Source organism: Notolabrus celidotus, chromosome 10 (genome assembly GCF_009762535.1).
Source record: "Notolabrus celidotus isolate fNotCel1 chromosome 10, fNotCel1.pri, whole genome shotgun sequence".
Taxonomy (NCBI): Eukaryota; Metazoa; Chordata; class Actinopteri; order Labriformes; family Labridae; genus Notolabrus; species Notolabrus celidotus.
In genome coordinates this window covers 25,352,211-25,367,810 of record NC_048281.1, presented here as the reverse complement: position 1 = coordinate 25,367,810, position 15,600 = coordinate 25,352,211, and the positions used below count along the sequence as shown (strand labels likewise).

General features: G+C 41.3%; 1 protein-coding gene across 2 annotated transcripts in view; it reads right to left on the bottom strand.

Annotated features, from left to right (window-relative positions):
• Window positions 1–15,600, bottom strand: part of LOC117820346 (probable phospholipid-transporting ATPase IH) — a 52,566-nt gene that overhangs the window by 4,318 nt on the left and 32,648 nt on the right. The window contains exons 15-29 of one of the 2 annotated variants that reach the window (XM_034694076.1): window positions 14,228–14,299; window positions 13,483–13,556; window positions 13,258–13,361; window positions 12,196–12,377; window positions 11,455–11,688; window positions 10,828–11,005; window positions 10,621–10,723; window positions 9,495–9,640; window positions 9,029–9,088; window positions 7,616–7,743; window positions 7,392–7,527; window positions 6,850–6,873; window positions 4,114–4,179; window positions 3,768–3,871; window positions 3,521–3,686 (exon numbers count right to left, since the gene is read on the bottom strand). In XM_034694076.1, the coding sequence (XP_034549967.1) occupies window positions 3,521–3,686; window positions 3,768–3,871; window positions 4,114–4,179; window positions 6,850–6,873; window positions 7,392–7,527; window positions 7,616–7,743; window positions 9,029–9,088; window positions 9,495–9,640; window positions 10,621–10,723; window positions 10,828–11,005; window positions 11,455–11,688; window positions 12,196–12,377; window positions 13,258–13,361; window positions 13,483–13,556; window positions 14,228–14,299 (1,777 nt within the window). The remainder of the gene's footprint in view (window positions 1–3,520; window positions 3,687–3,767; window positions 3,872–4,113; window positions 4,180–6,849; window positions 6,874–7,391; window positions 7,528–7,615; window positions 7,744–9,028; window positions 9,089–9,494; window positions 9,641–10,620; window positions 10,724–10,827; window positions 11,006–11,454; window positions 11,689–12,195; window positions 12,378–13,257; window positions 13,362–13,482; window positions 13,557–14,227; window positions 14,300–15,600) is intronic. The other variant, XM_034694077.1, reaches the window with a different exon arrangement.

Here is a 15,600-nt window from a genome sequence, read left to right as displayed (position 1 = left end):
ACACTCAATACAATAAAATTATATAAAAATGTTCATATATATATGTATATATATTAATAAAAAAAGATAAATGCAGGTAAAAAGTGGCATTATTAGGTAAGACGCACGACAGCCAGCAACAGGGACGTGTTTTAAAAATCCAGCACCTCATTTCCTCTACTCTGGTGATGTATCATGCACTGATTTATGGCTTTTCTGTATCATATAACTGCAATGATCTACTTTTATATCCTTGTTTTGTCTGTTTCAGGGTGATTAAACTTCATTAAATAGGCATGTTATGCCTTTTTATATCATTGATGTATTATCAATATAAAAAACCCAGGCTTTTTAAAAAGTTGTAGTGTTTCTGCATCATTTTAGCACTTCTCTTTTTCTCTTAAGCCCTACCAGCATGTACAGTGATTATGAGTTTTTGAATGACACTACTAGGATGACTGAAGGTTCAATAAAAAAATCAGAGAAAATCACACCACTGCCTCTGACGTACGTTACTATATGAACGTTAATCAAGTCTCATTGAACCTCAAAAACCTTAAAATCAACACATTTTACACAAGTGAACCCCCTCCTCCGCAGAACCTCCGTCTAGTTCAAGACCAAAAGCATCACAGCAGGCACACTACTACTTGTTCGCGCTCACATGACAGGTGGTGACGGATTTGAAGTAGCCTGGGTCTCATAAACAGAGGATAAAATGTCTCATTTGGCTTCCACCCAGATCAAGTTAATTCCCAAACCCACATGCAGGCAGAAGCCCAGCATGCTTTGGATGCAGCACAGCAGAATTAATTGGAGACGGTGATTCCTGAAAGTAGGTTTGACGGAGGTAAATTTCTCATAAGGACACACTATCACTTCCCCCCAGCCTGAGCCTGAACATGACAGCACGCCCCATGCAGAGCCACACAGCGGGGAGCGTCACGGCAGCAGCATTAACAACCCGACTCCCCACTGACAACGCCCTCTGTGTGCTGTTACCATGGTGACCCTAGCCCGACTAGGGAGGGGTAGGTTTGTAACTCTAGGTTGTGCTGGGTGGGGTGCTGTGGCTGTGTGACATCATGGAGTCATAGGTCCTAGCAGCTTTGTCTCCACTGTCTCCCTCACAGGTCCTATCAGGGTGGAGCGGGTCCCTCTCAGTGTGTCCCCCTCCACCAGCAGAGCCGGGGGCCACGCAGGCCTCCAGGGGCCCCACTGTCCTTACCTTCTGTGGGTGACGGTAAAGGAGACAGGGTGATGAAGGAGTCTGTTAAATCTATCTTTTATTCTGATACACTGAGGGGATAGTTTATTTGGTGTAACACAAACTTTTGTTGCACTTCAGAGATTGTTTCTATTTTTAGCCCATAGTAGAAACACCTGAAGCCTCCTAAATAATCCTGAACTTTAAGCATCATCATGCCAGAAAACAGCTGCGTTGGATTACACCAAGTGTTCATGTCTGATGATGTGTCACACCACAGATCTGAATTACACTCAAAACTGGATCATGTGGCCACCTCAGAGCAGATTTCACTCCCCAATTCAAACATTATAGTGTGTGTTAAAAACTGACCACAGCTAAACTGACTAATGTCACATTTTTTACCATCACCGCTCCAGCATCCAATGGACTTTTCTCCTCATTTATACATATATAATTTATATGTACTGACAATTATTTATTACATGAAAAGCATCAACGTGCAGATCAAAGAAGCTGCAGTTTCTAGTTTTTTTTTTCTTTGAAAGTTTCTTTTACAAGTCTGTTTTTCTCAGCTCGACAATATCAAGAACTAACACTTAACCCTCCTGTTATGTTCGTTTCTCTGGAACAACAATAATGTTCCTGGGTCAATTTGACCCGGGCCATATTTAATTCTCCAAAAGTGTCAGAAACCCAAAAAACCCAATATACATTTTTCCATCTAATTTTTAACTCCATTACTAACAATTAAAATCAAGATTTAGTCCATTGGTGTTCTTTAATTCTCACAGATCATGGTTCAATGAGGATAACTCACTCGTTTCTCATTAAAATTAATGTTACAACTTTTTTTAAAGTACATTGGAAAGCCCTAAATATAAATACAATAGTTTTACATGACATAGATTTTTGTTCTTTTTATTTTAAATGTTTTTTTTAGTTTTTTTTTTATGAAGTGATGTTGATAAATTAACACGACACATTCTGTCACATGCCGCCCAGATTTTTATGCTGCATTTAGCTGGTTTTGAAAGCATATATTGCCTAAAATAGACTTTAAAAAGGGTCAATTTGACCTGCAACATAACAGGAGGGTTAAACAAAGAAGCCATTCTGCAAATCCATCTATTTCCAAATCTATGTCTAGTAGTCATGTATGACTAGGTGATGGGATGAATGACATGAAGAAGGCATGGTGTATTGTGCCTTTACATTTCTTATAGACTGTTAAAGACAATATTTAAAAGTTTATCTCATAAATGGAGGGAGCAGTCTGTCTATTAGACCAAACACAATGTATTCATCTTATTAAAAGCGTGCCGGTTGTTAGTTTTTCATTAGTTAAGGTATGATGAGTTGTTTACCCTGGGTCATGCCACCATGCATACAGAGACAAGGGCTTAAAAAGAGAGAGAGTCACCTCCTCTTCCTGCTCCTCTATCGTCTCTCTGGGCCAATCAGAAACTCATTCTGCTGGAGGACTGAGAAAGCATGAAGATGGTGGACGGCTCCACAGTAAGGCACGGGCGAGAGGACTGCAGTTACCCCAACAGACAAGCGAGTGCAGAAGGGGACAGAGTCACAAACACACAGGGAGCAGAGAGGGGAAACGAGAGAAGAGAGGAGACGGTAATGAGGAGGGAGGAGGAAGAGAAGAAGGAGGTAAAAAGGTGGTGTGAGTTTGGTGTACAGTGGTCCATTAGGGTGCAGCGAGAAGGGAGAAAAAAAAAGAGAGAGAGAACAGCAAGAAGAGAACCGTCAGAGCTTTACTTCGTTTTTTCCATTCATGGTGAAGTTTCCTTTGCAGAAAGGTGAGGCTAAGCCGGGGGGAACGGGAAGTCATTTGAAATCAAACTGTTGCTCAAAGCTATTAGGGATCCTAATGGTCTCCCTGGTTGGTTAACAGAGGGGAATAGACTTGCAGTCAGCAAGGGTTTGAGTTGGTTCTACTAACTACATCAGGTCATTTCAGCATGGGAGCTGAAATGTACTGTACTGTGAAAGATACATACTTGATTATTTTAAAAACGGGGAAGCATTTATTAGTATTCGGTTAATGTTTTTAGCAAAGCATTTGGTTAAAACCATCAAACGATTTAAACCTGGCTCTAAAAGAAAGAATTCAAAGAGATACAAATGACAAGAAAACATCCTTCTCTACAATCACAGCAGAATCAGACCTAAAAGAAAGTCCTGAAGTTTAAGTTTTCTTGTCATTTTTATGTCTCAGTGTCTCTCTAATCAATCCAAATTATGTCCAGGAGGCGCACCTTTCCATATTATTTAACAACAATTTAAAGCCTTGGCTTCTCTCTGTGTTTGGTGACTTACCTGTGCACGTTCAGTTGCTGTGGGACAAACAGCCCTGCAGAGGACCTTCTTAATGACATCTGGCAGCAAGCTGACCGTAATGAGCAGGATGATGCTGAGCCAGGCCGGACCGCTGGACAGCATCTGCATGAATACATAGTACATCCTCTGATAGTTCAGGAAGGGCCTGAGGAAGCACAAAACAAGGGTTAATGTTCCAGAAATTAACTGATGAAATCAAGAGTTTTAAATGCATGAAATACTCTACCAAATGATGCCTCCCCAGAGAAGAGAGAAAATAACGTAGAAAAGTAGTGACCCCCAGATGACAAAGTGATTGATCCAGGTCCAGTGGTGTGTGTCCAAGGCAAGCTGGGAAAAAAACACAGAGTGTGTACAGAGTAAACACTCAACCAGTCAATGTGGTCAATCACTCTGCTTTTAGGATTTAGTGCTGTGAAAACTGGGTGGCCTCTGTAGTCGATATGTTTATGTAACGTGCTGGTTAACGCTCTGCGCCTTAAGCTGACTATCGGGCTCACGTGCAGTGGACATGAACTGGTTCAAATCGAGGGATTATGCAACACAACAGGCAGTGACATGTGCCCACACACCTTGAGCGTAACGGTGAACACCAGCACAGTGAAGACGAGAGTCCCGAAGGTCCAGTTCCCAAACATCTGCAAGAGAAGAGAGAAGCACGGGCGAGCGTTAGTGGTCGCATCGATCACACACCTGCAGCCTGAGTTTTCACAGTGCATAAGGAAGCACGAAGAGAAGGAAACAAAAGCCTCTCAACACCACATCTGAGCTGAGAAGAGTGTTTCCTGGGGCTTTCTTTAAAGATTTAGAACCAAAACAACTGACAATATTTTTACTTCATCTCTGTGAAATTAATTTTTTTTTCTACCCTCCGAATTCCCAGAAAAATTTAAGCAGACATCAGGAGAGGACAGATGGGATGAGGGTGGGGAGGGAGATGATGAAAGAAGGAGCAGGGAAGTAGGAGAAACTGATCAAGATGAAGAAAGTCTGCGTAATAAGAACAGCTGCTTGTAAATACCAGAGTGACTATTTTTGAGTCCCTTCCTTTATCTATTAAACCTTCCTTTTTATGGAGAAGCAAAGCAGGAAGAACTCAAACTTCTTACTGGTTTTGGTTTTGGTAGACAAAGCGTTGAACTTAAAAGACTCTTGGATTAGTTTCACTGATAGCACCATGAACTGTGAACCACTTACTAGCCTTATCTCGTGCTGATGACTTTCAGCATAAACATACCGTTTTGCAGCTGTGTACAGTTTGCTCCTGTTTTGTGAGAAAATCTTTTAGCATCTCAACTCTCTTCTGCTGAAGGAGTTGCACTCTCATACTAACAGAAAATATGTACGTAGTATCCGTGACGTCACCCATCTGTTTCTGAAGCACTGTTTTGAGGTCAATCATCGGCGGGAGCCATGTAGCTGCCGTCAGGCGATTGTGACGTAAAGAGGCGGGCTTTGAGCCTCCTAGCCAACAGCTACAGTGTTCCCGCCTGTCAATCAAGTTAGCTGTGCCTTGTAATCTCAATATCTTTGAAACTGCTGCGTTAGAAAAAAATTCACCCCCCCCTTCAGTGTGTGCTGATCGAGAAATGAGCTATCCAGACTACACTCGTCTTTTGTACCAGGCTGTAAACATGTTTATTTCTGCTGTAAAGATCGGCTTTTTTTAATAGATGTGTCTGTGGTTTTCGGTACTTCCGGAGCCAGCCTCAACCGGATCCTTGATGGGCTGCAGTTTTTAGCACTTCCGCATTGGACTCATATTTTTAGACCGGAGGTTGCCGCTTGATTATAACCAGTAAAAGCTATACTGTAGATATCTGAAATAGGAGTCTTTTTCTAGAGAGAATTATATTGCATATAATCAGAAAGTTCATTCTGGAGAGGGAGAATAGCTTTGTGGATATCTGACATAGAAAGCGCAACACACATGAATAACAAAAGGGACGTCATTTCTCCTGGGAGGACTGCCATTGTGTATATCAGAGCTGGTCATTATTCTGAATTATACTGCTGATATCTGTAATAAATGTCTAGTTTTCCTAAATGTTAAATGCCCACGTTTATTTTGAAGGGTTTAAAAAAACACCTTAAATTGAGTTATGTCTAGGAGACTTAACATTTTAGAAATCTTGATATATAATGAGTCTAGTAACACTGATTTAATTGAATGAATATTGATGAGAATAGGATAAATGACATTTTGCTAGATAAAAAATACTCTTATTTTGTAAAAGCTATGTTCCCTTATGCCAAATTGAACCTCAGACTGACTTTTATTTTCCTAGGTAAGATTTAGGAGGTCATATTTTGGGGCATTTTCGCCTTTATTCGACAGCTGAAGAGAGACAGGGAATGTGGGGAGTAGAGAGACATTCAGCAAATGGTCGAAGCCTGAAGTCAAACCAGCGGCCGCTGCGACACGGACTATAGCCTCTGTATATGGGGCACAAGCTTAAACTGCTAGGCCAACGCCGCCCCAGGTCAGGGGTTGAATTATTATCATGATCACTGGAACGTCTGTTTGAGCTGAGCCCTTAGGAATACTGAGCTCCAGTTCCCAGCCACTCTCTGAAGACACTAATAATTTCACTCTGTTTGTGAATTGGAGCTTTTTAACAAAGAGGCTAATTTGGACAGAAAGGGGCAAATTGTGCCAACAAAGTCTGCCTGGTGGCTGTTTTGAATTGGAGCAAACATTACAGGAACCACAACAAATCTGCTCGCTCTTGCATTTCAGGATTTTTGCATGCTTTGATAGAATTAGGTGCTTTCTTTTTGTCTCATTTGAGCAGGTTTAGTGAACGTAAAAGCTGTGGAATCCTTTGTGAGTTCACTCCTGCGACTACAGAGCAAGATAAGTCCAGCAACCCTCGGATGCTAGAGCAGAGAAATAAAACCCCCAAGAACTGCTGCGACATAAACATGGACACACACAACAACACACAAATGCACAAACACGTTAGACAGAACAACAAACAGATGTTGGATCTTAATCTACTGCACACACTAGAGTTAATCTACTTCTACAACAGCAAAACACACAGGAGAATGTTGGGGAGCGTCTAAGGTTTCTACTATGTCAGTGGAGTTGTTAGGATCAGGTACTGTGCAAGATTCGTTACAGAGATTAGGGGGAATAATGGAGCACTAGGAAACTACACATTCAAATGACAGTGCATGGATGATGTGAAGTGAGGAGGGATCAAACTTGATGAGACGGTCAAACTGAAAGCTTAAACGGTACGACAGGAACCAAAAAAAGCGTGAAAGACAGAGAGAGTTGACAGGGAGGGAGACAGGCTTACCATCTGTGTGTTGGTGGTCATAAGCTGAGGACGAAGAAGAAGAAGAAGAAGAAGAAGAAGAGGAGGAAGGAGAGAAAGAAAAAGAAGCAAAATAAAAAAAAGGTAGCAGAGAGAAGGAGGGGAAGAAAAAGAGAAAAGAATCAGGACAAAGGGTAAAATGAATATCAGGATGTTTTAACTGAAAAAACAAGACCAAAGGCAGTCAAAACAGTTGACATGATACAAATTAACAATACAGAGAAAGATGCTATTGCGTTGTCGATATGAATGGAGATCCAATGTTGCTGACCTAGGGGGGGCCTGGGACAAAAACCTTACTGTTACAGATCTATAATGACAAAAACATGACCACAAAAGTAACACTTAGCTCCTCTTTCATGAGAATCCAATGGAGATGAATGCATGTTTTCATAGAAGACACTAACTTTGTCCACTATCCTCTTTTAATGCCTCTTGTGGACACATAGAACAACCCACCAAGTGCTGTTTACTGTTCCTCTAACTTCTCTTCAAAAGAAGCTGACACAGAGACAGAGGCTCACCTGGCCATTGCTGGTGAAGGTGGTGTTGTCAAACAGAAAGTAGGCACCAAAGAAGAAGATCACAGCGTCAAACACACCCAGGCACGTCCAGTAGAGGAAGACAGGCCAGCGGAGGAGGGAGTTCTTTGCTATATCCCTATAAAGACAGGCAGAGGAAGTCAGTTGAGCAACAACAAAAACACACATGGGATCATAAATGTCTGGGAAAAAAAAATTGACCTCACCTGTACAAGGAGGGCTCCCTCTTGAGTGTCTCCATGGTGACATGCTGCTCAACCAAGCTGTACAGGAGGATGGGGAGTGAGGTGAAGCTGATGTTGTACAACGTCAAATAGGCAGTGTCGTACAGAGGCTGCGGAGGGACAAAAACAGACAGAATGAATGAACACTTGAATTGAGAATCCATGTGGAAATTTAAAGCAACAGAACTAAATTATTTTGGCCATTTAGGAGCAGCAAACAAATTATATTCTACAAAGTTTTTATTAGGGATGCACCGATCCTACTTTTAGGTCCCGATACTGATATCGATACCTGGGCTTTGGTATCTGCCGATACCCATACTAGCCGATCCGATCCTGGTATTGATTTAACAATCTCTATTCCTTAATGTGAGGATAGAATCATGTTTTGGCAACTTCAGGCTTTTCTGACTTGATGGTGAACTGTACCTGGGTTCCAAGTGCTAAACCAGAGGCTGGAATCCCTTAATTTCAAGGATCCGGAACAATTAAATCCATTAACCTGTCTGTTTTTTCACACTTTGATTCCATTAATAGAAGGTTTCTTGTTTCTTTGCATTCAGCTACAGCTGATGTAAACTTCTTCCTTCGGGCTTCCATTATATTTTTCAGCGCGACTGCCATGCATCGAAACATTACCGCTGCACATGTTGCAAGTTTCCAGCGGAGTTGTTAGCAAAAGAAGCGTGCACCTAAACTGCAGAGCCTCTGTAGTTATCCTCCATCATGCCCCACCGGGCATAAATGCACAGACCGGCCGGCGCTGATGACGTAGGAGACGCACATGGCTGTTGTAAACACAGAAAAGCATAGAACTGAGATGAATAGATCTGCCATATGGATCGGCACTATATATCGGGCCTTTGTCACCGATATCCGATCTAGCTTTGTGAGTCCGATCTAGCCAATTTCTGATACCAGGATCAGATCGGTGCATCCCTAGTTTTTATCAAGAGTATTTTTGTAATTAATTGTCCAGTCACAAACAGAGACATTGATTTAAATGTATGGTTTTAGTTCAGGCTGTTTAAAAACTTTAAGTTCAATATCCAGTATGCTTTTGGCTAAGTTATTCTTCAGCTGCCAAATCCTCAGCAAGCTGTTACCTTTGTTTGTTTGAAATTTGGTGCTCAAAAGTTACCATAGCATGAGTTTAATAAAATGTTATGCTCCAGCTGGAAACAACATGGGTAAGAGTGTCGCCAACAAGCCATTAAATCGAGACAAAGAGCTAAAAGAGGTGAACAAGTGACACCTTTCAGATGAACAATCGATCCATTGCTGACATGAATATACAAATCAATGAGGCTTTCACTGCAAATATTCAAATGCATTCACTAACTCGTGAACCCGGTTCAGTAAATGACACTTTATAAGGATTTGTAAAGCACTAACCTGCTGGGAGAACCCACAGAAGAACTGATAGAGGAACTGAGGGAAGATGAAGCATACATTCTGGAGAGATTTAAAAGGAGAAAACAAACAAACAGAGGAAGTGGTGAGCTTGTGACAAGTACACGCGAAGAGATTTGAGGAATCTAAAAATGCTACTATCTACACATTCCTGTTTACGCAGAGCTGGTGTGCTATAAGCTGACTGAGTGGGCCGTAAAGAGCTGGCCTGCCAAAAAGAAAAAATGAATCAGTTGGCAGAGCACTGCTCACTGTAGAAGCCGCCCACACTGATCGTTGTAGCTGTGAATCCAGGAGAGAATGTTACACCGGGGATTCATGAATCCGGTAATCTGTCAGAGTCGCTGCAAAATCTGGTTCTTTGTAACTCAGTGTCTCACTGGGAATTACGATAAAGTGATTAAAATAAGTGAGACGGTGGAGTACAGAGGAAGGCATCCGTCTTTACCTTGTAGAAAAAGTACTGCACAAGTTCAGCTATTCGGATGTAATAGTAGTGGCCGTGAACGAGGAGCATCTTCTTCAGGTGTTTGAACTTTGGGATGGCGTAGTCACTGTTTCTTGCTGCCTGTCGGCCTTCTTTACCCATGATGCCTATAAGAAGAAAAAGAGGCTGCTTTCGTCATGTATGTTAAAGGGCAATGATTGAGGTAGGTTTCATCCATCTTAATATAATACTATATTTATATATATCTTTTCATGATGTAGCTGAGCAAGTAGAGGCGTGTAAAAACAAATGTCATACATGTGCATGTGCAAGCAGGTATGCCAAATTTAGTTTGAGCATGAATATTGAATTTAAACAACATCTAACCAGTGGCAGTTCTAGACCAAGGATGTTGTCAGTGGGACATATTCAACCCTGACAAAAGAGACTGAGAAGGGCGAGGGCCGTCTGAGAACAAACTGGCAAAACATCAGTGCATCCCTATATACTAGACATATATACTACTGTGCACTATATCAAAATGCACTTGCAGCAGCTGTTTGGCTGTTTACACTCAACATGAGTCCCTTAGCACTCAAAGCTTGTTTTATTGTATACTATTTGTTTGGTGTGGAGGGGGGGCCACATGGGGGTCCAGGTTCAGTTTTACAGGGGCACTGCCCCCTGTTGGCCCGTCCCCAGAACCGCCACTGCATCTAACACTTTCTACAATTATATTAATATGTGATTTTGGGACCCCCTCTAAAATGAGATGGTACATCTCAAGGGGTTTATCCCAATAAATAAAATTTCTTCATTTAAAGGTTATTATGATCAAAGTAATTCATTTCTAATTCTGTCTTCAAACGATTGAATATACTGTTGCTATGATCTAGGTAAAATTGTTCTGAAGAATGTTTAAAATCACGCCTTGGCACATATTTTTAGAAAACTGAGGGATTCTTGCCAATAATGGTGATTTACTTGTAGTGTTTATTTTAAATAAAAAGCACTGAATCATATATCCTCATCAGACTTGTTTGACTTAGAAGTGTCGGCATCAGTCAGGGTGTTAAACATCAAGTCTCCCATATAATACGGATGTGATTTATCAAAGCCACAAATTACAGTGTTAAAATAAGCTCACCAATCCCCACATGTGCTTCCAAGATCATGCTGACATCATTGGCGCCATCACCGATGGCGAGGGTTATGGGATGTTCCTTAGAGGCTTTAATTAGCTTCACAATCTGCAGAAACACAAAAAAAAAACCTTTGCAGTCACTCCAACTGATGTCACTCAGGATTGTGCCTGGAGAACATTTGGGAAGTTAGACAGACCCAGCTGTCTCACCTGTGCTTTCTGCAGCGGTGCCATGCGACAGCAGAGCACCGCGCTACAGTTGCGACAGATCTCCAGAAAGATCTCTCTGTAGTTCCCCGACCCGGCTCCTTCCTGGTTAGTCTTCAGGACTGCTGACAGAGTGGCCCCATCGATGATCAGACCAAAATCAAGGCAGTCTACTGACAACCTGGAACACAATAGCATGGACCAATGAGGAGGGAGATTTTACACAACCAATTACAAAGTCTGGAGTCTTGAGGCTGTGCGGGTTTGATCAGAAGTGAAGTGCAAATGTAATTAGTGATAATTGATGTGTGGATCCAAATTATTTAGCTGGCAGATTGGTGTGTACACCATGGAGCTGCAGAAGCTAAATTATAGATCAGTCAACGCCAGCAGCTTTGGCAGATTTACAAACGTGATTTGAGGTCATTTTAAAGAGAAAAAAAAGCTTAAATTGTGAAGATTTGCTTATTTTCTTTTAAGATAATGAATATCTTAGAGTTTTTTTTAGAGTCTTGAGATTTTGTCTCGCAATCCTAATAACATGATTTTTTAAACTGCTCCCTGAAGTATTTAATTGGAGAAGAATAAGCAGATATATCTAGCCTTACATAAACATGCATCATCTCATACCCTGAAATGGAGCGTTGTCTGAGAACAGTCCTGTTCAGCTCAAACAGGACGTCATGCAGACTCTGCTCCTCTGTGCGTTTCTTGGTCAGTTCCAGGATCTGGGTGCTGCGGCGGAACAGCTTGCTGGCGTAGCAGGTAGCAGCAGCCGTCTCCATTTTGTCCCCCGTCAGGACCCAAACTTTCATCCCGGCCTTGTGCAGCGACTCGATGGTGTCTGCAGCTTTCTCCTGGAGCCTGCACGTCAATAAGTCAATAGGTGTTTCAGCCTCCACTGGGTCCGTTAAAAGCATCCGTCAAAACTTCAATTGATCAATTACCAACGGGTGATAAGTTATCAATGCTTGACCACCCTGGTCCCTGCCCATCACCAGTTTATCTACTTGGAAGTCAAACTGTCAGGCAGCAGATCGATCAGTAAGGGAAAACTACCTTTACAGATCAATACTGAAATCTACCTTGTTGCAGCATGAAAACAGTGAATATATTAACAGAGCAGAAAATAAACTACGGAAAGGCAACAGACAGCACAGCAGTAGAAGTAGAAGTAGAAAGTCACCTATCGGAGCTCAGACTGAATCTTTTCTGCCCTCATGAGTCATTACAGGACTTTGAAGGCGACTTCATGACTCATTAATCTTCTCTTCTGTCCCTTGCTGCTGCTCTGTTTTTAAATCTTTCCCTCCCCCTTGCTTCCTCTCTCTCTCTCTTTCTCTCTCTCACTCTCTCTGCAGGGCCACCAACCTGTCCTCCACTGCCGTAGCGCCCAAGAGCACAAAGTCCCTCTCGATGATGTCATAGGCCTGTGCCAGCCTCTGCTCCCTGTCCTGCAGGGCCAGCTTGGCTTCGTTCAGGTGATGACAAACCTCCTGGTATTCGGATTCTGACAGCCGTCGATACGCGACACACAGAGTCCGCAGCCCTTCCTGTGTTACAGTGAAGAAGAGAGAGAGATGGTGTGTTAGGGTGTTTCTTACTCCTCCTTTTGCCTATACTTACAGTAGAAGCTCTCTTTATCCTCTATATACATGTTCTAAGCTCATCAGCAAGTCAAGTATCAAATTATTTGTATCTCATATAAACCAAAAAAAGGAGCTAAAAGATGCTAGAATGCTACGTAGAGCTAAGGAGAACTGCAGTGTGGGGTGGAAACTACACACGATTGACAAAATCAGTCTTTTGTTTATATAAAGATACATATTTGACCTCTTAGGCAGCTGATATTGAACATTTTATCAAATTTAATTTTTAATGTAGCTCTTAGATTTTTGCTAAATTAAATTCAGGACCATTTAGAAAGTCACCATAGATAGATGGATAGATAGATAGATGGATGGATGGATGGATGGATGGATGGATAGATGGATAGATGGATAGATGGATAGATGGATAGATGGATAGATAGATAGATAGATAGATAGATAGATAGATAGATAGATAGATAGATAGATAGATAGATAGATAGATAGACAGATCTTTATTTGTCCTTAATAAGGAGATTTGTTGTCACCATCTGTACAAGAATACATGTATAAAACACAAATAAACAATAAACATCCACCCAGCCTCACAACAATGGTGCACATCATCCCACATATATACACACCGGACACATATGAACACACAGGACACATAAATGCAGTGAGGCTGGTGATCCTTGTCCCTTTGTAATTCTTGTACAAGACCCAGAGGCTTAGAATGACTTGATACAGCTACTAAGGAGGAATACCACCCAAAATATATTTGCCAAATCTGCACTGGTTAACCATTGCTTCAATTAAAAATGTATATAAACTGTGCACTTACCACTGCATTCTGCTCCACTCGAGCTTTCACTTGCTCCACCTTCCCTGACACCACCCGTGGAAAAATGGACGAGTCAGCCCCTTTACAGAACAGTAGGTATTCTCCTGAAAAATCACAAACACACACAAAAAAATATAATACTTTAACCAAAGGCCAGTGGTTAGTAAAATGTACAACACATCACTGATCTCTGGTATATCTTCTGTGTGTGTGAGCTCATCTCACCTGAGCCTGACTTGACGATGACGCTCATTCTCCTCCTGACGGAGTCAAAGTTCAGCACGTGGAGCAGCTCAAACCTGAAACGCAAACAGGTTATTGGTCAGAAGGAGGTCAACTTTGGGTTTTCTGTATTATTCATGTCAATTTAATGAAGGACAATGCAGATTTTTCATCATTTCAGCTATATGCACAAAATAAAAAATAGTATACAACTACAAAAGCCTCAAAGACAAAGTCACAGTTTTACACACTATATATAAGATCCACATTCCCTGTAAGTACTCAAAAACAGTGTGTGTGAAAATACTCTCCAACCGTTCCCCTTCCCATTCCCTCCAATCTACTGGATGACCCCCCACCCTCCTCCTCTCCTGCTCCCCTGCCTCTCTAAAATAGCTCCCTATTGACAGGCTGCTGCGGCGCACGATGGAGAGAGAGGGTGGTTACATGAACACTTCCCACGGCTCAAACATTAGACCCTCTCCACGATACCCCGCTCTCTAATGGATTCTCGCTGCCTTTCATTCTCACAGATCAGTCAGAGCATTTTGATCTGATCGAGCAGTTTCTAAAAACAACCCGCTGTCCGCTCTTTTGTGGTTGCGGCTATTTTTTGTGTGTGTGTGTGGACTTAAAACGAAACACAACCCGAGTGCGGTTTCTCTGCAGGCAGCTGATGTATGGCCTCAACTCCATCAGCTGAATTACTCCTATCTCATCCCCTGTGGTGTAACCGCAACAGACCAACCTTTCAATCTCATCGTCTTTATTGAGGATCTCCATGTAGTTGTCTCTCAGCCTCAGATAGGTGTAGCCCAGCCTGAAAACAAGACAGAGGGGAGGAGATAAAAGGGATTAATATAAATCTACGAGTGGAGATCCGTGTTCAGGGCAACAGTGTTACACACTGGCATCACGCTTGGAAAGGCTAAAGGTGTTCTGACGCATTTAGAGTAACTTGATCACAGCATCCAGATACTCTTACTACAGTGTTTCATATCTGTAAAAGCAATATGTCAAAGCAGCACCCTGTAAATTAGCATTTTGAGCTGTATGTTGTACAGGGTTCAAAAAGCAATACCAAAATACAGAATACTCTTCTTTTAGGCTGAAAAATATAATCCTTTTCTCTAAAAACCTGGATGTTTGTGGAGCAAATGTTGCTCCGGATGATAACAACCATTCAGTAAAAACTCTATGCCCTCTGGACAAATATTAGGTTCTTCTATTTGCAAGCACAATCAAGTAAGAGCTGCGTGTCATTATCACTGACCAGATGCTTTAGCCAAAAAGCAAAAAAAAATGTGCTTCATAAATATGTATAAAAAAAATCCTGATGGATCTAATCTGTGCTGATTAAATGCATCTGTTAATTAATTAATGAAATCAGCATCACAGGAAAGGGCTTGATTACACACTCAGATATGTGACAGATGGTCAAGTTTGTTTACTCTATTTCTTTAATATTTTATTTCAATATATCTATTTTATTTGTTTATTTTTATAGTGATAATTTGCAGCCATTGAGCTGTACTAGGGTTATAAGCTATAAGGTAATTTACATCTGAAGAGTTCATTTGCAAAAACAGTTAACTCACTTTTTAAAAATTAAGGATATGCTTCAGTACACATATTTTTTCTATTACTAGCTTCAGGTATTATCAGTCAATTGAAGTTGGGTGGCTTTGACTAAGTCAAAATGACATTACTAATAACAGGTATCTTAAATATGTTACTTTATTAAAAATCTATATTACAAAGAAATATGTTTTTTGAAAATTTATAAAAACGGCGATATCTGTTTTTTGCAAATGAACTCTTCATCTGTAATCCCTGGGTCAGAGACAGAGACAATGCCTCTGTAAAAACAACTACACAACAATACATAACCACTGGACAACTACATCAGGTACCTTCACAGTGATATTAACAGAACTGATCAGAAATTCTTTTACTCGGTAGTTAGTTCCAAGAAGTTGTCATTCCAATAGAGAGGGCTGATTTGCCGAACTCAGGAGATCAGTGATGAACTACAAAGTCACCTCTGTTGGCTGTCCTAGTTGTTCTTCCACTATCTGCACACAGTGATATGAACTCTTTTAACGGGGGAGGAGCCAAACC